This window comes from Hemitrygon akajei, chromosome 4 (assembly GCF_048418815.1).
Source record: "Hemitrygon akajei chromosome 4, sHemAka1.3, whole genome shotgun sequence".
Lineage (NCBI taxonomy): Eukaryota > Metazoa > Chordata > Chondrichthyes > Myliobatiformes > Dasyatidae > Hemitrygon > Hemitrygon akajei.
Window position 1 is genome coordinate 48,364,650 of NC_133127.1, and position 23,683 is coordinate 48,388,332.

At 42.4% G+C, this 23,683-nt stretch overlaps 1 protein-coding gene across 3 annotated transcripts in view; it reads left to right on the forward strand.

The window, feature by feature from the left end:
• Positions 1-23,683, forward strand: part of wrn (WRN RecQ like helicase) — a 141,496-nt gene that overhangs the window by 12,626 nt on the left and 105,187 nt on the right. For 2 of the 3 annotated variants that reach the window (XM_073042519.1, XM_073042521.1), the window contains exons 6-9: positions 548-697; positions 10,011-10,083; positions 10,555-10,666; positions 21,007-21,439. In XM_073042519.1, coding sequence (XP_072898620.1) covers positions 548-697; positions 10,011-10,083; positions 10,555-10,666; positions 21,007-21,439 — 768 coding nt within the window. The remainder of the gene's footprint in view (positions 1-547; positions 698-10,010; positions 10,084-10,554; positions 10,667-21,006; positions 21,440-23,683) is intronic. The other variant, XM_073042520.1, reaches the window with a different exon arrangement.

The window sequence follows — 23,683 nt, forward strand, 5'->3', positions numbered from 1 at the left end:
CTCTAATTTGTTTTTTATTTCATTGAAATATATAATTTGTTATTCAGTTGAGCAGAGATTTAATTGGGGCAAAATGTACTTGTATTGATGTGTCCCAATAAACTGGAGTCCACTGTATTGCCAAGAGGGAGGGAGAAGTGAGGGAAAAAAGCTGAGGGAAGGAGCCTGTGTATGACTGATATAATACCTTATAACTTGGATACAAATGTTCCCATTGTTACACCTTCTATTTACAGGGTGTGAAGTTAAAAGGGATCTTGTTCAGTGTTGAGTAGCCAATGATGGCCAAATTTAATACATCTAGTTCCCTTCTCGGTTAACTTCTCATTGTTTCTGAGTTACTTGAAATGTGATTGTCTACAGTTGCCTTGTTTATTAATGTCAGAGGCAGTTCATTTAAAGAAACTCGTGGTTGTCTTATTTTTGAGAAGTGCCTGAATTTTATTTTTCTGTTTTTATTGTTACTAAGCTGGGTAGAAATTACTTTGAAACAGTTTGTGAGGTCTCTGCTTTGGACCTGAAACATGTTTTCTGTAATGTAATCCAGTTAAATTGTGCAGAGACGTGGAGTCTGAATGGTTTGGTGAAGCACCTGTATGGTAAACAGCTGTGGAAGGATACAGCTGTCCGCTGTAGCAACTGGGATACATTTCCACTCAGCAATGAGCAGCAGCAGTATGCAGCAGTCGATGCCTACGTATGTATATGTTTCAGTAATAAATACCCTGCAACATAATATTTTGTACTTGTATTTCATGAAAATAGCTTTATTTCAAATACTTTTATTTAGTTTACAGCAATTGGAAATTGAGCAATTATGTCTTTTTAAACCATAAGACATAGGAGCACAATTAGGCCATTCAGCCCATTGAATGTGCTCTGCCATTCTTTCATGGCTGTTTTATTATCCTCTTCAAGCCCGTTCTCCTGCCTCCTTCATATCGTCTTTGATCTCTTTACCAAGCAAGAACCTATCAATGTCTGCTTTAAATATACCCACTGACTTCTCCTCCACAGCTGTCCCTGACAATGAATTCCACAGATTCACCACCTTCTGGCTAAAGAAATTCTGCCTTATCTCTGTTCTAAAGGGATCTCCTTGTATTCTGAGGCTGTGCTCTCTGGTCCAAATAGGAAACATCCTGTCCATGTCCATTCTATCTAGGCCTTTCAACATTCAATATTCCAATGAGATCCTCTCTCCTTCTTCTAAACTCCTGCGAGTACATGCCCAGAGCTATCAAATACTCCTCATATGAAAATTAAACCAAAACCTCTGAGAGACTGGGTGAGGGGATTCACACTGTGAAGCGCTTCCAAATAACTGAGTTCCAAGTCGAGAAAAGTACATATTACAAAACCAGTAAAGGCAAATGGTGAAAAATAACGATTAAAAACTAACAAAACTGACGTAGCGAAGGCAAAGTTAGCGGTCTACAAAAAATATCCATTCCCCACTCTGACTAAACTAACGCAAAGAATGAATATGTGACTATACTCATTTACCTCTACCATGGCCAAAACTCCCCAACAACCTACTATAATGCATAATAAAAATACGCAATACGAAATACAATACAGTTAGACAGAAAATAGATTGATGGCTCCTACATCCCAGCTACTAATTATTACGATGTAATAATTACAACTACAATACTACAAAAATGGGCGACGTTAAATCTTCAAGTGTAAACATCTTAATGTTTATGTAAATGTCCACTTTCTTCTTTCTTCTTCAAGACAAGTCATGTAACAGTCATCTGGGCCAGAGGTTATTATCACTGAGCCCAGTATAGAGTGATCTGTCAAGTCAGTAAGACAAGTCAAAGTCATGAAGTCAAGCAACCAAAGTAAGTGAAGCTTCTAGAGCTGTAGCTCCTCAACCCTCTGCCTTCTGTAAAAGACAGATCTTGTTCATGGGTTAGTCCAGACAGCTGGTCTTCGTCTTGATGCACACCTGCTGCACAAATCCTCCTCTGTCTGGAAAGAATTGAATGACTCTTCCCATTGATCCATGAGTTGCGAGGTGCTGTGTCATCAACTATAAGCACAATGTCTCCTTGGATGAAATAATTTTATACTTGACTATTTCTGACATCCCCGTAATTGTGGTTAGTGCTCCTTCTGCTCTTCATCTCAAAAGGTCCAAAGTAGTCCACCTCTACATGTATAAACATAGGTTCATCTGGAGAGAACCTGTGCTGAGGTAGATCTGTAGTGTGCTGGCATCCTGGAGCTGTGTGCAGTCATCGACTAACAACACACTTAGACAGGATTCTTCTTTTAGCATTATTACTGCCATGAATCTAGTATTTTTGGCGCAACATGGACAACATGTCCCATTTCTTGATGAATATGCCTCAGAAGGATGACTGAGATATGGAGATTCTTTGCCAGTATAACAGGATGTTTAGATTATTCAATGATAGATGCCTTACTAAGTCATTCACCAAATCTCAAGACACCATCTTCAAGTACTGGATTGAGTTTGAAACTAATGGCTTTTTCATTTTACACTTTCTCCTCTTTGCAAACTTGAGAAATCATCTGGAAATCTTTCTTTGGAAAAACCCAATGATCTCTATTTCAGTCTTTCTGAACTCCTCCATGATAGACAATCTTGGCCCATCTGACCTTTACCCCTTCCCATCTCTCTCTCTAAAAAAAGTCCTTGTAGTTCTTAATCCAAGTCAGACTGAGCAAGAGCCATGCTCAATTGCTTCCTCTTCTGTATAAGAAACAAGTGCAGGTTCTTAAATCTTGAGGATACAGGCCAATGTCTTCCTCAAACAGGTCCAAGACAAGAAGTGATGAATTATACATGTTAGTGCATCCACCTTCTTCTTAGTCTGCGCAGCATTCATTGTAATACTCCTCTTGAATTCCAGATCATCTAGCAGGAATTCTTCAGAACAATCGGGATTCTCAAGCTAATCCCTTCCTTCTTCAGGAATGCTTCCACCTTCAAACCTCTAGTGGCCACATCTGGCTTCTAGAGATGTGGCCAACTTGTTTGAAGTGTTTACATACCTTCACTGAGATGCCTGTGAGACCTTAAGAATTTATGAAACTGTTTGTACCAAAGGTTCGGAAATTGGAAGTTTAAGTCTTGCTATACTTCAGTACAGAAGTACAATTAGTCCAATACACTGAGTTATGAAGCTGCATGTGCAGCTTTTCCTCCATGATGTGTCCATGTGGCTTGCCATCTTAGCAACAGTGAGCTCCATATAAGGGATGAAAACTGACCTCAATGGAGCTACTCTAGATTTTTCCACAATAAAAGCATTGTACACCTGAGAACGTTTGTTGTGCAACAACAGATAAGTTACTGCTCCGTAGCCAACTTTGCTTGCATCTGTAAAGTGGTGTAACTGCAGAGCAGTAACTTCTCCAAAATCCAGGGGCTTCAAACATCTAACAATGTTAAAGTCTTCCAGCTGACGAAGTTCTTCCAGCTAGTTTGTCCACACATGAGCAACTGATATTGGTGTAGTGTCATGCCAGCTAAGCTCTTTCTTACATAGATTTGTAGGATCTTCTTAGCGGTTAGTACCATTGGACTCATGAGTCCTAAAAGGCTTATAGATGGAACTAACTATGGAGAATATTCCCCTTTCTGCTGAGTGGTCTATCTTGGACCATGATCTTAAGCTTGAAGTTATCAGACTGGATGCACCATTGCACACTCAGTGCTCTCTCCACCAAAGGTATACCTTGATCCAAATCCAAATTTTTCATGATATGGAATATACTAGACTTGCCCATTGCTGAGTTCCAGTTCCTCTACTGTCACTCTTTTGGCATAATCTTTGCAGATGACACCCTTCATGAAAGCTGTGTAGTCACTATGAATTGACAAATCCCTCTTAAACTTCTTCCTTAGATCTAGAGTACACTGTTCTACATTCGTCCTGTTATTTGGCATGTTAACCTCTTTCTTTCTCAAAGCTAAACTTACCTGGTAGTGGCAATCCGCCAGCTTTGCAGAAGTTGCAGCCAGCTCCATGAATTTGTGGTAGTCTCTTGACAAACCAGGTTGTTCATCCTGACTGCATTCAAGTGTCTTCCTTAAACTGTTGCTGCCAAAGTTCATCCAAGTTCAAAACTGAGATCCTGTTAACTGTCAGCTCTGGCTCTGCACAGTTTCTCCGATCACTATTGTCTGCTTTCAGTGGTCCATTCACTGTTGAACCCAACATTGTTCTAATCACATAAGGTCCATTATTACCATTGCAAATCACTTGCAAAGGCGCTAATACTTTAGGCACAATTATCCTTTTCAGCAGCTTATTTCCTAATCGGTCTCTAGCAAATGTACTTGTTTCAGGGGAGACCATCCCTGGAGATCCCTATGTCGTGGAATGTTCCCTTGTGGACAGGCATTCGTTCTTGTGTATAGATGTTAGGTAGTTCACAATAGTTTTCACCATCTAAGGCAGCCAGTTCCAATCCTGAAACAATGTAGCTATTCATGATCTTCTCTTGACCCATGGTGTGTAAGAGAATGTGTGTCCTTTTTCCTGTAAGGTTGAGCTTGATCATGAGGCCCACTGTGCAAAAAACTGTTGTATTCCCTTGATCTAGGGAAGCATAACGAACCATTGTCTTATTACCCTTCTTAGACTTCACTTGTACTGGAACAGTGGGAAGTTTACAATCCTGATCGCCAACCCCTGTGAGGCCATTGAATACCAGGGCACTATCCTAATTACCCTGTGCCTGGTTCTTCCACGGTTTGTTTTGATTCTGCCCCTTTGTTGTTAGAGCAAATATGAAGTATGCTGGGATGATTAAAACTGCAATCTTTGCTGATGTGTCCTTTACACAAACTGCCAAAGCAGACACCATTTTCCTTTAGGAAGGCAATCTTCTCACTGTGAGCCCTCTTCTCCAGCTAAGGGCACAAATCTACTGTGTGTTCACCCTTGTAGATCAAATAAACCCTTCCATTAGTTCCAGGTTCAGTTTTAGCTTTACTTCTCACAGTGGTCACAGTAGTGGCAACCCTGCTTCCTGTAACCTTAGAACAAAATTGTGACTTAGTTTTGTTCACACCTTTGCTTATTGATTATGATGGAGCATCCTGTATTTTCCAAACACTGGATCTGTAACAATCTTTACTTGCCTTTCAATAAAATCAACAATGTCAGCAAAAGTAGTCTTATGGTTTTGCCTTTCTTGAAGTCACAGACTACAGTTCGCCATTTAACCCTGAGCTCATAGGGCAGTTTCTTTATTACAATTGTCATACTGGCAGGTATGTCCAGCTCAAACATGTACTACACTTCTTCAATGCCATTGCAACAGCCTCTAAGAAAAAGACTGTAGTGTTGAAGAGCTTTCTCGTTTTCAGATTTGTTAGGTACCCAAGAAAGAACATTTTGCATGTAGGCAGATGCAATTTTACCAAAATATTCCTGTAGTTAATCCCTAGCCTTAACATCCAAGGGTCCACATATTGGCAACTTTTGACAAGCTCTATATGGCTGTCATTCTTGCTTTCAACATTATTCTCAAAGGCCCTCATGAATGCATAATACTGCAATGGATCACCATTGTGGATTTGAATCTCTCTTTTAGGCAAAGATGAAAGGCATTGTTGTTGTGCTAATAAGGTTGATATTTTATTTTGATTTCTCATAATATCAATTATATTGTTTTGCCCTCTTGTTTGAACCGAGAGTGTTTCCATGCTGTAAGTGCAAGTGAATGTCCACATGAGCACTTTGAGCTGTCGGATGTAGCATAAGTTCAGAATGCCTCGCTAGTGCAGGCTGAGAGTAAACACCTTGAACTACCTCTTGAGGGTTGATATTAAGTGGTTTTTTTTGTGCCTTTTCAATGTAGAAACTCACACAGGACTATTTTGCTAGAGCACTTTTAACATTTGTCACACTTAAATCCCTTAGTGCATTAACTTTGGCTACTTGTGTGGCAATTTCTTCCTGCAAATTTAGCTTCACACGTCCTTTTCTGGAGCTGTTCCTCTTGCTCTTTCAGCATGCTTGTCCTTCAATAATTGTTATCGTGCATTTAATGCAGCTAAATCAGCCTCTGTTTTAAATCGTGCCCAGGAGATAGTTGACACAAAAGATTTTCTTCTTGCAACCGAGCTTTGAGTGCTGGCATTTGCCACACTGTTGCTCAGTTTCACGTCATCTTGTGAATCCTCTACTATATGTGTAGTTAAAACATACCTTGGAATTGAGAAACATTGTCTGTTGGAAAGTAAGACATATTCACTTATGGCAGCAACATGATCTTCAATGTAAAATGCTTGGGTCAACCATTATTTCACAACTTCTGAATGCATGACTATAGCTATCAATGCTTAAGAAACCTTCATTCTATTTTTCTTGTTTGCCCTTGGAAAGTAAAGAAATCAGTATTTGATGTTGCTTAGCAACAGTTTCACAGAGATTAGGCAAATTATTCAAATGGGATTGCACTTGTAGCATATTTTCATTATTTTTCATAAGATCCATAAATGATAGTATTAAAACTTTAATTTTGTTCATAGTTATTTTATGCTCCTTTTGAAGATTTGCAATTCTTTTGACTTAGCTTTGGCAGTAAGGGGTTTAATTCCTCTTTTGCCAGCTCTGACTTCAGGGTCATTGACATCAGTTCCATGCTTTGATTCAGTCATATTACTTTCACAAAGTGCATTGGTGATATTCCTTTCAATAAACATAGGCAACAAGCAAACTGCCCCGACATCCACAGTGCTTGAACCTGCCCAATCTCAGCAACCGTGGCAATATTTCACCACTTCATTAAAACAAGGCGACAAACTCTCAGGCAAATACCACATGATCAAGCACTGATCTCTGATGGAGAGACGGTGATGACCATTCAGAACTGTTCAAGCCACAAATGCACAGCATGAATCAACAAAAGGTCATAGATAATCCGACCGCAAGCTGCTCCTGTTGCCAGCTTCTCGGTATTGCAATTCCAATTTTGCCATCAGGTCTGAGGCAATCCTTTGCTGTAAACTGGTGTTTGTTTGGTATAACTACTTTTTGTTGCCAAAATGTAACAGCTATTTGAAAACAAGACTAAAGACACTGAGAGACTGAGTGAGGGAATTAACACTAGGTGACGTACTTCCAAATTACTGTTCCAAGTTAAAGAAAGTACACTCAATCCTTTATTACAAAATCAGCAAAGATGAGGGACAAAGACAATCAAAATTAGCAATTCATAACTGAAGTAGCGATAATGAGATTAGCAGTCGACAAAACATATTCATTCCCCACTCTGACTATACAAAAGCAAAGGGTGAAATGTGACTATACTCAATTGCTTCTGCCACACCCAAACCCCTGTGACAAATTACCGTAACCCATAATAAAAATGCGCAACATCAAATACAATAAAGACAAAGTAGATAGTTGGCTCCTACATGAACTAAAACATCAAATTACGTCTAGCAACAAATTATGGGATAAAGCAGTTCTACATTCTTCAGTGGAAAAGAGAAATAGGAAGAGATTTAGCTCCTGAGTCTAATTGCTGTTCATTTAGATCAGGGATTCCCAAGCTGTGTCCATGGGGTTAGTGGTAGGGTCCATGGTATAAAAAAAGGTTGGGAACCCCTGATTTAGGTTATAGTTGACCTGTCCCATCTCTATCAACCTGTTTTGGTCCATAACCTTGTGCTTTAAAAAAATAATGACAGAAGGAGGTGGCATTTAGCCCTTCAGGTTTGCTGATTCTCAACATAGCAATCAATTCCCTCTCTTATTTCAGGCAGACCTATAACTTATTCTTTCTCATATGCCCATCAAATTTCCTTTTGATTCTTTTACTACTTACTTCTCTAAGGGGTACTTATACAGTTTCTATTTAACTATCAGATCATCTTTGAGTTGTGGAAGGAAACCAGGAGAATGTGCAAATTCTACACCGTCATCAGAATTGAACCTGAGTACCTGGTGAAGAGTTTCTGATTTGTATAACTTTAATTTGTTTGCTTGTGTTACGAACCCTGTAACTGGGTTACTTACCAGCAAAGATAGAGGCATCCATTGGAGTCTGGTGATACTATTTTTAACAGTATTTATTAGTAAAAATACACAAAAACAATATCAATGCAAATATACAGATAATATACGTCGTCAATACTAAACCTAAAAGTGCGGGTATAATAATAATCAATAAGAAATAAGCTCTATCGTTGTCTAGGGGATAATGAATTGTCCGATGGAAATATAAAGTTCGTTTCAGTTCACACAGGCTGCCGTCGTTTGTTTGTCGCTGTGTTGCAATTGTTGGAGAGAGAGAGAGATAGAAGAATGGGAACAGTTACCGCTAAATGTTTTGCCAACCTTCCTTTATGATTTTGATCCGTCGGTGTCTCGTTGTTGTGGCCGTTCAAGTGTGACCTCTCCTTTAGCTAAACCGTTCTTCCATGATGAGCCCGCCACCCAGGCAAGGGAGGACACACACGAGCTCTCACCGGCTTCGCTATAAAACGCTGTCACTGGATTTCTAGCGTTTCTCCTGGTGTGTCTAAGGGGTGTTCCCCAGACCCCTCTTTTATCCTCATTCACGGGGTCTCAGATGTCAATCAGGTTGGGATGATGCAATCCCTCAACCAGACCACTCTGGTTGTCCCCTGAGGGGTTTCAATGAATAGTACAGTACTCATTACACAATTCCTTCTCCAAGAGACAATAGCAGTAATCAGTGGTTCCGTTCCGCTTATGTCAGGAGACATTCCACCTGGTTGTGTATTCTGCGTCTCTCTCTCTCATTTCCTGACATGCTGTGTATCTCTCTCATTTCCTGGGTCTCATACCCGAAATACTAGCGATCTTGTGATTCTCAAAAAGGAGGGGGCGAGTTTGCACCCTTCGGCCCCTCAGAGTTGCTCCACATTCGTAGCACTTGATTCTAATTTCCGACACATTGACAGGAAGCTATGTGGAAAGGCTAGGCACATTTCTGATTGAGGAAGTAACCATTTTTTGTTTCTGAACACCTCAGGATGTGGTATAGAATGCTATTTGCACGATGGCTTGTTTATCTGAGTATCTTGCTTCCAATGCAGTGCTTGTTGTGTAAGGTGAAATTTTGAGAAATCAGTTGTGATTTGGATAGAGCTAAGAGGTTATCCAAAAGTTGTAGCCAATGGCTTAACTGTATTACCACTTCAACTAGTAGGGAGTTGTGGCCCAAATTATCCATGTACTTGATTTTCATGTCAATTCAATGTGGGTGTAGAGAACCCATATAACATTTCACCAGGTCAAAAGGAAGTTATGTAAAGGGAACAGTGAAGTGAACTATTTTGGCCTTGCAAAGCTTCATGTACCTGGTTTCAGAGTGGTATTGTTGGAAGGGTGGGATATTAGTTAGTCCAAGCTTTCCATGGTAAGCTAGTTTACAGTATTTAGGTTAAACATGTCAAGAATGAAACCTGGATTTAGAGAACTGAGTTTTTTTTAGGAGGGTGACCCTTTTAATAAGCACTGAATAGATAAGTTATGAATTGTCATACATTTTTTAATGTCGGTTTTTATAGAACCTTTAGCACCATAGCCCAATAAGTTCATGCTGGCTGTCTGAGAGAATTCCAGTCAATCCATTACTTTGTTCTACCCTATAGTTCTGTAAGACTATTTACCCCCTCAAGTCCCTTCCCATTATAGTTTTATATTTTCCCACAAACCTTACAAGCAGGTAATTTGAGATAATTACTATTTGCTAAGAAATCTCCTTGACATTCCCTTCCTGTGCAATATCCAGTATCTTAAATCTTTGTCCCCTGGTCTATGTGTCACCGGATGAAAGGAGCAGATTATGTTTGGCTCCTTTGCTAAGCTATTGTCTTTTTTGTGCTTTGCCATTTGAGCCCATGCACCATTTCAATACTTTGATTTGCTGATGTTTATCATATTACTGAAGATAACAAAGGGTTATATTTGTTGTCTTTTGGTCTTCTATGGTGATATTTTATAGATAGCAAAAACTACATTAATTTGTCTTTATTTTACTAGGCTGGTCTTATAATTTATCAAAAATTAAATAGTTTGGATGTTGGCAGAGGAAAGCAGCTTCATAATAAAGATGGTAAGTTGAATATGAGTGGATATATTGTCCAATTGGTAGCTGCGCTTTCTGAAGCTTGCTGAGTTCTTTTACTCCTGGGAAGACTCTATGGTTTCGCCTTCAATCAGGCTTCTTTTTTTTACTCCTTTGAGATTACCATTATTAGTAGTTGTGTGTTGCACAGTTCACTGAATTTTGATTAGAATAGTGTAAATATTGAGCTTGATGAATATTAATTTATTATTTTTTTCTCTCTTTATTGATACAAGTTCTCTTTCATGATCCTGTTTCATGAATTTATTATGATTTATATTTATCTTTTTCATAGTTAACTGTGATGTCACACAACATTTGCTTGAGCAGTTGTGAGACCATGTGTTTAGTGTTAGATTAGGATGAACTCTGTACCTGATGTGGCTGTTATTTGATAAATAAATAAACTTTCTGCAATATTTTTGCCAGGTGATAATTTCTTTCTTTTCTATTTTCCAGACCAGAAGCTGCTCCCAACTCTTTTTATAAGATCTAATCTGATCTCTATTGCCCATGAGATGCAACATTTAGCACAGATGGTTCCTTATTCCCACATTAGTGGCATGGAAAGGTTAGTGATGTATAGCTACTGAATAATGATATGTTAGTGTCAATTTTTTGTATAAAATTTAAACCAAAATATGCTGGACATCTGAAAGGGAAAAAAATCCCTGCAAGAACCACTCAGCAGTTCAAGCTGCATCAGTGCAGAGTAAGAAACAGGGTCAACACTTCAGGCCAAAGACCTTTTACCAGAATTTTAAAAGTGAGAAAACAAGCTGCACATTTCAGGAATGTTCGTATATGGAGAGAAGAAAGGGAATCTCTGCAGAGAAGTAGAGACCAAGGTTGGCCAGATCTGGTTAAGGTTACCTGTAACATTGATTTAACTTTTTGAGCTGCTGCATTGTTCTAGCACTTCTGTTTCAGAATTTTTATAACAGTTCTGAACTTCAGTTACAGCAACTTCCCTTGCTCATTACTATCTAATTCTGACATCAAAAGTAAGGTTGTCCAGGCTGTTACATGGACAACCTTAGGCTCCATCATACCACAAGAATGACCTTTTTCTCTCCATGTTTTCCCAACTGCAATACCAGTGGGACATCAGAGATTGCTGTATACTTTGCTTCATGCTCTGCCATTTCAGATGTGGCGCTGTAGTCCGATGGCTTCACCGTTCTCCGCAAAGACAGGGCAGCTCAGTCTTTTAAAGAAAGAGGTGGTGGAGTATGCTTTGTTATTAACTCATCGTGGTGGACAAAGTGGCAGTTGGCAGTCTCAATCCTGCTCATCTGACTTGGAAAATCTCACGGTCAAATGTCATTCATTTTTTCTGCCAAGGGAATTTTCTGCCGTCTTCCTGGTAGTGCTGTACAGTCGGCCCTCCTTATCCGTGAGGGATTGGTTCTGGGACCTCCCGGGGATACCAAAAAACGTGGATGCTCAAGTCCCTTATATAAAATGCATATATATTTATATTTTATTATGTAGGTTATATGCAATGTATTTGCATATAACCTACGCACATCCTCCCGTATACTTTGCATCATCTCTAGATTACTTATAATACCTAATACAATGTAAATGCTATGTAAAATAGTTGTTATACCGGAATGTTTAGGGAATATTGACAAAAAAAAGCTGTACATATTCCTCTCGCTCACAACACAAGCAGTGAACGAACAAGACGCGAGGCGAACAATGATCAAACGACTAGTAAAACTTTTAATCATCTCTAGATTACAGAACTTATAACATCTAATACAATGGAAATGCTATGTAAATAATTGTTACACTGTCTTGTTTAGGGAATATTGACAAGAAAAAAAAACTACATGTTCCTCTCACTCACAACACAAGCAGCAAACAAATGAGACGTGAGGCGAACAATGATCAAACAACAAGTAAAACTTGTATTACCTGTACAGTAGTTGTTACACTGTCTTGTTTGGGGAATAAGGACACTTTGGAGGAGGCTCAACTGTGGAGGTTGAGGGCTGAGGATCTTCAAGCGTTGAACATCTGGACTTCAGAATTGCAGATGCTTTAATTAGAAACATTGTTATAGGAAGCTGTCTCTTTTTCCTTGCATCATCAAACAGATCTTGCAGTGGTTGTAGGCATTTGTTATCCCTCAGGTTACATGGAGGCTTTGTTTCATCGAAGGATGGTAGTCGAGGATCATATCCTTTTAAAACCTGCGCCTGTTGAAAAACATCTTCTTCCAGAACAAGCCAGTTTCATCACAATTGAAGACTTGCTCTGGAAGGTAGCCTTTCTCATCTGTGAGTTTCTTGAGCTCCTCTGGGAACGCTGCTGCAGCCTTGGCATTAGCTGATGCTGATTCTCTCATGATCTTTACGTTCTTGAGGCTGTAGCGCTTTACATAGCCAGCCAGCCATCCCTTACTAGCCTTAAACTCTTTTCTCTCGCTCTCATCAACCCCGTCACAGTAGTGCTTATAGAGACGAAGAACTTTTTCACGTATAATTTGGCCATGGATAGGGATATGCTTCTGTGATAGGCTTCTAATATTTCTACTTTCTCGGTGAGAGATAGCACTTTATGCTCCCTCTTAGCCTTTGAGGAATTGCTTTGACCACCTAACTGCTTTTTAGGAGCCATTTTTTCACAGGAACAAAGTAGCAAATGAACGAGATGTGAGGCCAACAATGCTCGAACAACAAGTGCTGGAAGAGCACTTCCGGTTTTCCCGATTCGCAGTTGGTTGAATTCGCGCTTGCGGAACTCCCGGATAAGGAGGGCCAACTGTACATTCCACTTCAAGTCAACATCAGGCAGCACTGGAGGAGCTGAGCACTGTGATCAGCAGTCATGAAACAGGACATCCTAATGCCTTCCCTATCATTGCCGTGTACTTCAACTGGACCAGTTTGAAGAAGTCTCTGAACTATATCTCCTGTAGAACCAGAAGAGCCAACACTTATAACCACCTTCAAGAAGACTTGCTGTTGCATCCTATATCCACATTTTGGGATGTCTGATCACTTGGTTGTAATTCTACTCCTGCTATATCAGCAGAGACTAAAGACCGCAGCACCAGTGGTGAGGACCAAGAAGGTATAGTCAAAGAAGGTAAAGGAGCTTTGAGTTTGTGGACTAGGCAATATTCAGGGATTCATCTTTGAATCAGAATAAATACACCACTGTTGTCACAGACTTCATCAGGACCTGTGTGGATGAGTGTACCTACAAGAACATACTGGACATATCCAAATTAAAAGACATTGATGAACCAGGAAATTCGTAGTTTGCTGAGGGCTAGATCTGCAGCTTTAAAGACCGGTGATCCAGAACTATACAGGAAGTCCAGGTATGACCTACAGAAGGCATTTTAAAAGTTAAAAAAACAATTCTGGTTGAAGTTAGATGCACATCAGCTCTGGAAGGGTTTGTAGGCCATTACTTCCTAGAAGGTAAAACCTAGTATCATGAATGGCTGTGATGCTTCACCCCAGATGAGCTCACCCCTTTTATGCATCTTTTGAAAGGGAGACTAAAACTATACCTGTGGAAATCCCTGCAGAATCGGGTGACCCTGTGATCTTTGTCTCAGAGGCTGATGTCAGGACGTCTCTGAAGAGTGTGAGCTCTTGCAAGAGCGTCAGGTACTGATGGCCTGCTTGATAGGGTACTGAAAACCTGTGCCAACCAACTGGCGGGAGTGTTCAAGGACATCTTCAAGGACAACACCGCTGCAGTTAGAGGTTCCCACCTGTTTCAAAAGGGTGACGATCATACCAGTGCTCAAGAAGAATAGGGTGAGCTTCTTAAATGACTATCACCGAATTGCACTCATGTTTACTGTAATGAAGTGTTTTGAGAGGTTTGTCATGGCCAGAATCAATTCCTGCCTAGCTAATACCTGGACCTGCTGCAGTTTGCCTTTCGCCACAATAGGTCTCCAGCAGATGCAATCTCACTGGATCTCCACTCTGCTTTGGATCACCTAGACAATAGCAATGCCTATGTCAGGTTGCTGTTTATTGATTACACCTCAGCATTCAAGACAATCATACCTTCAGTACTAATTTGCAAGCTCCAAGCTCTGGTCCTCTGTACCACCCTGATACCAGTGTGGATTGGAAATAACATATTGTAGCGGTGTGCTACACGCAGCGCTGAAATAATGACACGGAGTCAATGAACTGCAGTTACAAAAAGATTTTATTCGATCTTCACGGCCTCGCTTTAAAGCCTTCCTGATCCCGCCCTCCCCGGGCGCGGATGCTGTAGGGGGCACATATTCACAGTCCTGTCCCGCGTGCGGGCTTTTCCCCTTGCTGGTGAAGCAGACTTGGCGCCCTTTTGGGACTGGCCTTCATGCCGGCGCGCTGGCTATTTGTGAGCCGGTTCAAGTGCGCTAGGAATACCCACGAATTCCTGAAGGCCTTTGATTGTGGTGGGTTGGGGGAAATGGCAGACTGCGGCTACCTTAGCGGGCAGAGGGCTTGCCCCGTCTAGTGATCCTGTGGCCCAGGAAGTTGATGGTGTCGAGCCCAAACTGGCATTTGGCCGGGTTGATTGTTAGGCCGTATTCACTCAGTCGGGCATAGAGTTGACGGAGGTGGGACAGATGCTCCTGACGACTGCTGCTGGCTATGAGGATGTCATCCAAATAGATGAAAGCGAAGTCCAGGTCGCGTCCCACCGCGTCCATTAACCGCTGAAACATCTGTGCGGCATTCTTCAGGCCGAATGGCATGCGGAGGAACTCGAAAAGGCCGAAAGGGGTGATGAGTGCCGTTTTGGGGACGTCGTCAGGATGCATCGAGATTTGATGGTATCCCCGGACGAGGTCTACCTTGGAGAAGATCCGTGCGCCGTGCAGGTTTGCTGCAAAGTCCTGAATGTGTGGCACAGGGTAGCGGTCCAGTGTTGTAGCCTCGTTCATCCTGCGGTAGTCGCCGCATGGTCTCCAGCCCCCTGATGCTTTGGGCACCATGTGCAGGGGGGAGGCCCATGGGCTGTCGGACCGCCGTATGATCCCCAATTCCTCCATCCTCTTGAACTCCTCCTTCGCCAGTCGGAGCTTGTCCGGAGGAAGCCTTCGAGCACGGGCGTGGAGGGGTGGTCCCTGTGTCGGGATGTGGTGCTCTACGCCGTGTCTGGGCATGGCTGCCGTGAACTGCAGTGCCAGAACCGATGGGAAATCCGCCAGGACTCTGGTGAAGTCGTTGTCGGACAGCGTGATAGAGTCGAGGTGTGGGGCTGGCAACTGGGCTTCACCCAGGGAGAATGTCTGAAAGGTCTCGGCGTGGACCAGCCTCTGCCTCGGCAGGTCGACCAGTAGGCTGTGAGACCGCAAAAAATCTGCGCCTAGGAGCAGTTGGGCTACAGCGGCCAGTGTGAAGTCCCACGTGAACCGGCTGGAGCCAAACTGTAGCTGCACCGTACGGGTGCCGTAGGTCCTTATTGTGCTGCCGTTCGCGGCCCTCAGGGTGGGACCCGGTGCCCTGTTGCGGGTGTTGTAACTCGTCGGAGGTAAGACGCTGATCTCGGCACCAGTGTCGACCAAAAAACGGCGTCCCGACCGCTTGTCCCACGCATACAGGAGGCTATCCCGATAGCCAGCCGCCGTAGCCATCAGCGGCGGCTGGCCCTGGCGTTTCCCGGGAACTTGCAGGGCGGGCGACAGCAGCGGGCTTCTGCGCCCCACCGCTGGTGGTAGAAGCACCATTGTTCGTTGGTCTCCTCACTCCTCCCTCTGGGGCTAGTGGGCTCTGCTGCCGGGCCTGGTCTGGTTTGCTGCTGGGAGCGTGGCCTGGTGATCTGTGCGATGGACGCCCCACTCTCCTTCTTGGCTTTCCACAGCAAGTCCGCCCGGGCTGCCACCTTCCGGGGGTTGCTGAAATCCGCGTCGGACTGCAGAAGGCAGATGTCCTCGGGCAGCTGCTCCAGGAATGCCTGCTGAAACTTGAGGCAGGGCTTGTGTCCTCCGGCCAGAGACAACATCTCATTCATCAAAGCCGATGGCGGTCTGTCCCCCAAACCATCCAGGTGCAGTAAGCGGGCAGCCCGCTCACGCCGTGAGAGTCCGAAAGTCCTTATGAGCAGGGCTTTGAATTCCGTGTATTTGCCGTCCGCTGGGGGAGACTGTATGAACTCCTCAACCTGGGCCGCTGTGTCCTGGTCGAGGGAGCTCACCACGTAGTAGTAACGTGTGTCCTCCGAGGATATCTGCCAAATGTGGAATTGGGCTTCTGCTTGCTGGAACCATAGGTGAGGTCGCAGCGTCCAGAAGCTTGGCAGTTTCAACGAAACTGCATGAACAGATGCGGCGTCGATCATCTTCAGCCCAAATATCGTTTGGGCCGTCGGGGTCACCAATTGTAGCGGTGTGCTACACGCAGCGCTGAAATAACGACACGGAGTCAATGAACTGCAGTTACAAAAAGATTTTATTCGAACTTCGCGGCCTCGCTTTAAAGCCTTCCTGATCCCGCCCTCCCCGGGCGCGGATGCTGTCGGGGGCACGTATTCACAGTCCTGTCCCGCGTGCGGGCTTTTCCCCTGCTGGTGAAGCAGACTTGGCGCCCTTTTGGGACTGGCCTTTATGCCGGTGCGCTGGCTATTTGTGAGCCGGTTCGAGTGCGCTAGGAAGTGGGTCGCCACAATATCCTCTTCGCAGCCAATCAACACTGTCGCACCTCAAGAATACATGATTAGCCCACAGCTCTACTCTCTGTACACCCGTGTCTACGTGGCTAGGCACAACTCGGGCAGCATCTATATATTTGCTGATGACACAACTATTGCTGGCAGAATTTCAGGTGGTGATAAAGAGGTATACAGATGTGAGATTTTTTTCAGTTGGTTGAATGGTGTGGCGACAAAAACCTTGCACTCATCATCAGTAAGTCCAAGGGATTGATTGTTGGCTTCAGGAAGGGGAAGTCGAGGGAACACACACTAGTTCTTATGGAGGGATCAGCAGTGGAAAGGGTGAGTAGCTTCAAGTTCCTGACATATGTGCAGAGATATTAAAGTTGATTCTGATTCTGAACTTAAACATGTTTTCACTTCTCTGGTTAGGATGAAGGGTCAGATTTCTTTCAGATACTGCTTGACCTGCTGAGTGTAGCAATGTTTTTGCCTGACTTAATTTGCCTTTCCAATTGTGCTTGTTATTTTTCTAAGTTTCAGGCTGTTTTTTTTTAGCAAATAGTGGTTTGGTTTGTAGTTTGATTATCTAATATTTAAATTGATGTATGGATTTTATGACAATTACGTAAAGGTATGTCAACATTTATAGAAGCAAACAATATGCAACATAGTAACATTGAAAATACAACGCATAGTAAATACAGTGAAAAAGCAGATTATTTGAATTCATTTAACACACACAAAATGCGGTGGAACGCAGCGGGCCAGGCAGCATCTATAGGAAGAAGCACAGCTGACATTTCGGGCCGAGGTGACCCGGAGCAATAGAGCAGTGAAAGAAGTGCATGGAGTAAAGCCAGATCTAACATATAGAGAGGCTTTGAGGAAAGAGCAGCAGAATAAAGGGCATATAGGTAGTAAGGTAGAAGGTAAGAAGTGTGTGTACTTCAATGCAAGAAGCATCAGGAACAAAGGTGATGAACTGAGAGCTTGGATACATACATGGAATTATGATGTAGTGGCCATTACGGAGACTTAGCTGACACCAGGGCAGGAGTGGATTCTCAATATTCCTGGATTTCAGTGCTTTAAAAGGGATAGAGAGGGGGGGGAAAGGGGAGGAGGGTGGCATTACTGGTCAAGGATACTATTACAGGTGCAGAAAGGGTGGGTAATGTAGCAGGATCCTCTTTTGAGTCAGTATGGGTGGAAATCAGGAACAGGAAGGGAGCAGTTACTCTACTGGGGGTATTCTATAGGCCCCCTGGTAGCAGCAGAGATACCGAGGAGCAGATTGGGAGGCAGATTTTGGAAAGGTACAAAAATAACAGGGTTGTTATCATGGGTGACTTTAACTTCCCTAATATTGATTGGCACTTGATTAGCTCCAAGGGTTTAGATGGGGCAGAGTTTGTTAAGTGTGTCCAGGATGGATTCCTTTCACAGTATGTTGACAGGCCAACTAGGGGGAATGCCATACTAGATCTAGTATTAGGTAACGAACCGGGTCAGGTCACAGATCTGTCAGTGGGTGAGCATCTGGGGGACAGTGATCACTGCTCCCTGGCCTTTAGCATTATCATGGAAAAGGATAGAATCAGAGAGGACAGGAAAATTTTTAATTGGGGAAGGGCAAATTATGAGGCTATAAGGCTAGAACTTGTGGGTGTGAATTGGGTTGATGTTTTTGCAGGGAAATGTACTATGGACATGTGGACGATGTTTAAGGATCTCTTGCAGGATGTTAGACATAAATTTGTCCCAGTGAGGAAAATAAAGAATGGTAGGGTGAAGGAACCATGGGTGACAAGTGAAGTGGAAAATCTAGTCAGGTGGAAGAAGGCAGAATACATGAGGTTTAGGAAGCAAGGATCAGATGGGTCTATTGAGGAATATAGGGTAGCAAGAAAGGAGCTTAAGAAGGGGCTGAGAAGAGCAAGAAGGGGGCATGAGAAGGCCTTGGCGGGTAGGGTAAAGAAAATCCCCAAGGCATTCTTCTATTATGTGAAGAACAAAAGGATGACAGGAGTGAAGGTAAGACCGATTAGAGATAAGAGTGGGAAGATGTGCCTGGAGGCTGTGGAAGTGAGCGAGGTCCTCAATGAATACTTCTCTTTGGTATTCACCACTGAGAGAGAACTTGATGACGGTGAGGACAATACGAGTGTGGTTGATGTTCTGGTGCATGTTGATATTAAGGGAGAGGAGGTGTTGGAGTTGTTAAAATACATTAGGACAGATAAGTCCCCGGGGCCTGACGGAATATTCCCCAGGTTGCTCCACGAGGTGAGGGAAGAGATTGCTGAACCTCTGGCTAGGATCTTTATGTCCTCGTTGTCCACGGGAGTGGTACCAGAGGATTGGAGGGAGGTGAATGTTGTCCCCTTGTTCAAAAAAGGTGGTAGGGATAGTCCGGGTAATTATGGACCAGTGAGCCTTATGTCTGTGGTGGGAAAGCTGTTTGAAAAGATTCTTAGAGATAGGATCTATGGGCATTTAGAGAATCATGGTCTGAACACGGACAGTCAGCATGGCTTTGTGAAAGGCAGATCGTGCCTAACAAGCCTGAAAGAGTTCTTTGAGGAGGTGACCAGGCATATAGATGAGGGTAGTGCAGTGGATGTGATCTACATGGATTTTAGTAAGGCATTTGACAAGGTTCCACACGGTAGGCTTGTTCAGAAAGTCAGAAGGCATGGGATCCAGGGAAGTTTGGCTAGGTGGATTCAGAATTGGCTTGCCTGCAGAAGGCAGAGGGTCATGGTGGAGGGAGTACATTCAGATTGGAGGGTTGTGACTAGTGGTGTCCCACAAGGATCTGTTCTGGGAACTCTACTTTTTGTGATTTTTATTAACGACCTGAATGTGGGGGTAAAAGGGTGGGTTGGCAAGTTTGCAGACGACACAAAGGTTGGTGGTGTTGTAGATGATGTAGAGGATTGTCGAAGATTGCAGAGAGACATTGATAAGATGCAGAAGTGGGCTGAGAAGTGGCAGATACAGTTCAACCCGGAGAAGTGTGAGGTGGTACACTTTGGAAGGACAAACTCCAAGGCAGAGTACAAAGTAAATGGCAGGATACTTGGTAGTGTGGAGGAGCAGAGGGATCTGGGGATACATGTCCACAGGTCCCTGAAAGTTGCCTCACAGGTAGATAGAGTAGTTAAGAAAGCTTATGGGGTGTTAGCTTTCATAAGTTGAGGGATAGAGTTTAAGAGACGCGATGTAATGATGCAGCTCTATAAAACTCTAGTTAGGCCACACTTGGAGTACTGTGTCCAGTTCTGGTCGCCTCACTATAAGAAGGATGTGGAAGCATTGGAAAGGGTACAGAGGAGATTTGCCAGGGTGCTGCCTGGTTTAGAGAGTGTGGATTATGATCAGAGATTAAGGGAGCTAGGGCTTTACTCTTTGGAGAGAAGGAGGATGAGAGGAGACATGATAGAGGTGTACAAGATATTAAGAGGAATAAACAGAGTGGACAGCCAGCGCCTCCTCCCCAGGGCACCACTGCTCAGTACAAAAGGACATGCCTTTAAGGTAAGGGGAGGGAAGTTCAAGGGGGATATTAGAGGAAGGTTTTTCACTCAAGAGTGGTTGGTGCATGGAATGCACTGCCTGAGTCAGTGGTGGAGGCAGATACAGTAGTGAAGTTTAAGAGACTATTAGACAGGTATATGGAGGAATTTAAGGTGGGGGGTTATATGGGAGGCAGGGTTTGAGGGTCAGCACAACATTGTGGGCTGAAGGGCCTGTAATGTGCTGTACTGTTCTATGTTCTATGTTCTATATAGTTCAAGGGAAATTAAAGCAGGCAAAAACCTTTATTTAGAGGAACTGTTTTTAAAGCTGCTGCTTTGAAATCCATCAATGTCCAGTTAAATATTTCAGTAGCCTTGTTCCGTTCCCATATTAACTGTAACCACACATGAATGATCATATCATTCAGTGGGAAGCCTGTGGTCAGAATTCAGAGGTCTGGTTACAGCTTGTAAACAATGTATTTGCATTTTGCATTTTTAAACTTATTTTGAGTTTGCAGGAAATTACTTATCTCAGGATATTCAATCCATTTAAGATTACCCAAGGAGCAGTCATTTCGAGTAAGCATTGTCCTCTGTTTATTAGAAGGAAGAGACACTTCTCTGATAAAATAATCCAATAAGGAATACGTGTATGCGGATGTATGTTGTTTGACAGCATATAGGTTACAGTTTTATTAGTATTTACTTGTTCTTTTGAGATCAGTCTACTACATGCTTCATTCTTGGATTTCTTTAGTAGAGCTACAAATATCTTGAACGTCATTTCTGAAAATGTTTCTGATTTGCGGAAGATTTTGACTGAAGCAACATCTGGAATTGGTGTACGACCAGGGAATGAAGCAGAAATTAAATTGCTTAGGGGCAATGAAGGAGAAAATAATTTTGCAGAAAATAGTTTGGAAGCGGCTGAAATGACAAACCGGAGTTGTCAAGAACCAGACCCAGAGAGTCACTTGACTGACGTGCCATTAGATCTGTATAACAGCAGTGTAGACCACATACAAAACATGAAGAACCAAACAACTGACCAAAATGATGCAGAAAGCAATCAAAATAAATGTGAGGATTATCTGATGTCTTTGGACATAACAGAATATGAGCTTCAGATGTTAGAACGTCAAGCACAAGAGGGAGATGCACTGAATAATATTTCTTCTTTGCCAAATAAGGTAAAATATAATATTTGATTATCTTCTCTTACAATTTCTTCTGTTCTGATGCAATACAATGCTATACAATTTATTATCTAAAATCAAAATACAGTAAATTATTAAAAAATTTTCAATGTAGTAAATGCTGGCTTAAGCTAAGAGTACATTGTTGAGTGAAGTGATAACTGAGCAAGATGGAAAGAGCAATGTTGTCAAAAATGGACATATGGTGAGAAGAGATTAAATGTTAAGTAGAGGATCGGTAATGGGTCTGCAGGATTAAAACACAAATTGCCAGTGTGCAATTGAAGCTTTAAAGTTTTATTACATCATTTGATGTTACTGCCATATATGCTAGTATCACCATCCAATATTAATTGGGTACTTTAGTTAGGAGATTGAATTAAACCGAGTTAATTCCAAATGTTATGGCTTTAACATATTAGTGGGTGAAGAAGTAATACAACTATTGTAAGATATGAGGTGTTCAAACAGCTGGAATGACAAGAAAATGCACATATGGAAAAAGCCATGTGGGTGGGAGCACACAAGTTGGCTTTGGTGGTGAATATTAAAAATTGCAGATGCTGTAAATCTCTAACCCACGTCCATTCTACTTGCCTTATAATGTGCCCTCTTGCACCATTATAACAAAGCCCACCATAAGCTTGAGGAACATCACCTCATGGTTATATTGCAGCTTTTCAGGTTCAATCAAGCTCAACAATTTCTTGGTAACTAGCTTTTTTTGTTTGCAACTAGTCTATTTCACTGCAGGTTAATCCTCCTGTAATATTAACTCCAATTTCTCTCTGTGGAAATAAATATTGCTTGATCTCCTGGGCATTTCTTACAGCTCTACATTTAATAGCTTTCAAATGTTCCTTTGTGTTTTCTTTTGTATAGTTAGAGTCATAAAGAAATACAGTACAGAAACAGGCCTCTTGCATGCATCAACCATCAGCCCCCATTTATGTGAATGCTATATTAATCCCATTTTTTATTCTTCTTGCATTCACATCAATTCCCCTTCCCTCTGTAGTCATCCATTCCAAATACCAGCCATTTATCATTTTCCATTCCTTTCAGTCTTAATTCTTCTTTCATAGCCTTGCTATGAATGATCCTATGATCCATTAGGATTCAGTTTTGATAATACGTTCGGCAGGAACAGTGCTTATCATGGACCCTTAAAGGGTCTATTTTCCACTGTCATTTAATTGGTTAATTTAGGCGTGCTGTCCTCAAAATGTTTGATGCATTCTATGAGTTTTAAGCTTCAAGTATACAAAGACGGATTGGGAAATGCTGATAAATATTTTTCTGACATTTGCAGAAAATCACTAGAGTACCTGTACTTCCATAGAGTCAGTAGTAAGCCCTTCCTATAGAGTATAGAATATGGCATGATTGAAAGGATGAGCAGTGTGTAATAAGTGTCATTCAAGAATACTCCAGTATTGAATATCATGTCTAATTTTCAAACTTATTTCCACATCCTTTAATGTCCAAAAACATTTCAGTCCCAGTTTATCTTCCTCAAGAACTGATCATTACCAACCTCTGGTGAAGAGAATTTAGTGAAGATATTTCTCCTTTTCCAAACCTTGTGTTAAGGCTATCACCATAAGTTTTGTACTTTTTAAAAAATCAAAGTTCAAAGTAAATTTATTATCAAAGTTCATGTGTATCATCACATATCACACATTTTAATTCCACGTCCCATTCCCATTCTGATATGTCTATCCATGGCCTCCTCTATTGTCCAAATGAATCCAAACTCAGGTTGGAGGAACAACACCTTATATACCGGCTGGGTAGCCTCCAACCTGATGGCATGAACATCGACTTCTCTAACTTCCATTAATGCCCCTCCTCCCCTTCTTACCCCATCCCTGACATATTTAGTTGTTTGTTTTTTTCTCTCTCTCCCTCTGCCCATCCCTCTACCTGTTCTCCATCTCCCTCTGGTGCTCCCCTCCCCCCTTCTTTCTCCCTAGGCCTCCCGTCCCATGATCCTTTCTCTTCTCCAGCTCTGTATCACTTTTGCCAATCACCTTTCCAGCTCTTAGCTTCATCCCACCCCCTCCGGTCTTCTCCTATCATTTTGCATTTCCCCCTCCCCCCCACTACTTTCAAATGTCTTACTATCTTTCCTTTCAGTTAGTCCTGACGAAGGGTCTCAGCCCGAAACGTCGACAGTGCTTCTCCCTATAGATGTGACCTGGCCTGCTGTGTTCCACCAGCATTTTGTGGGTGTTC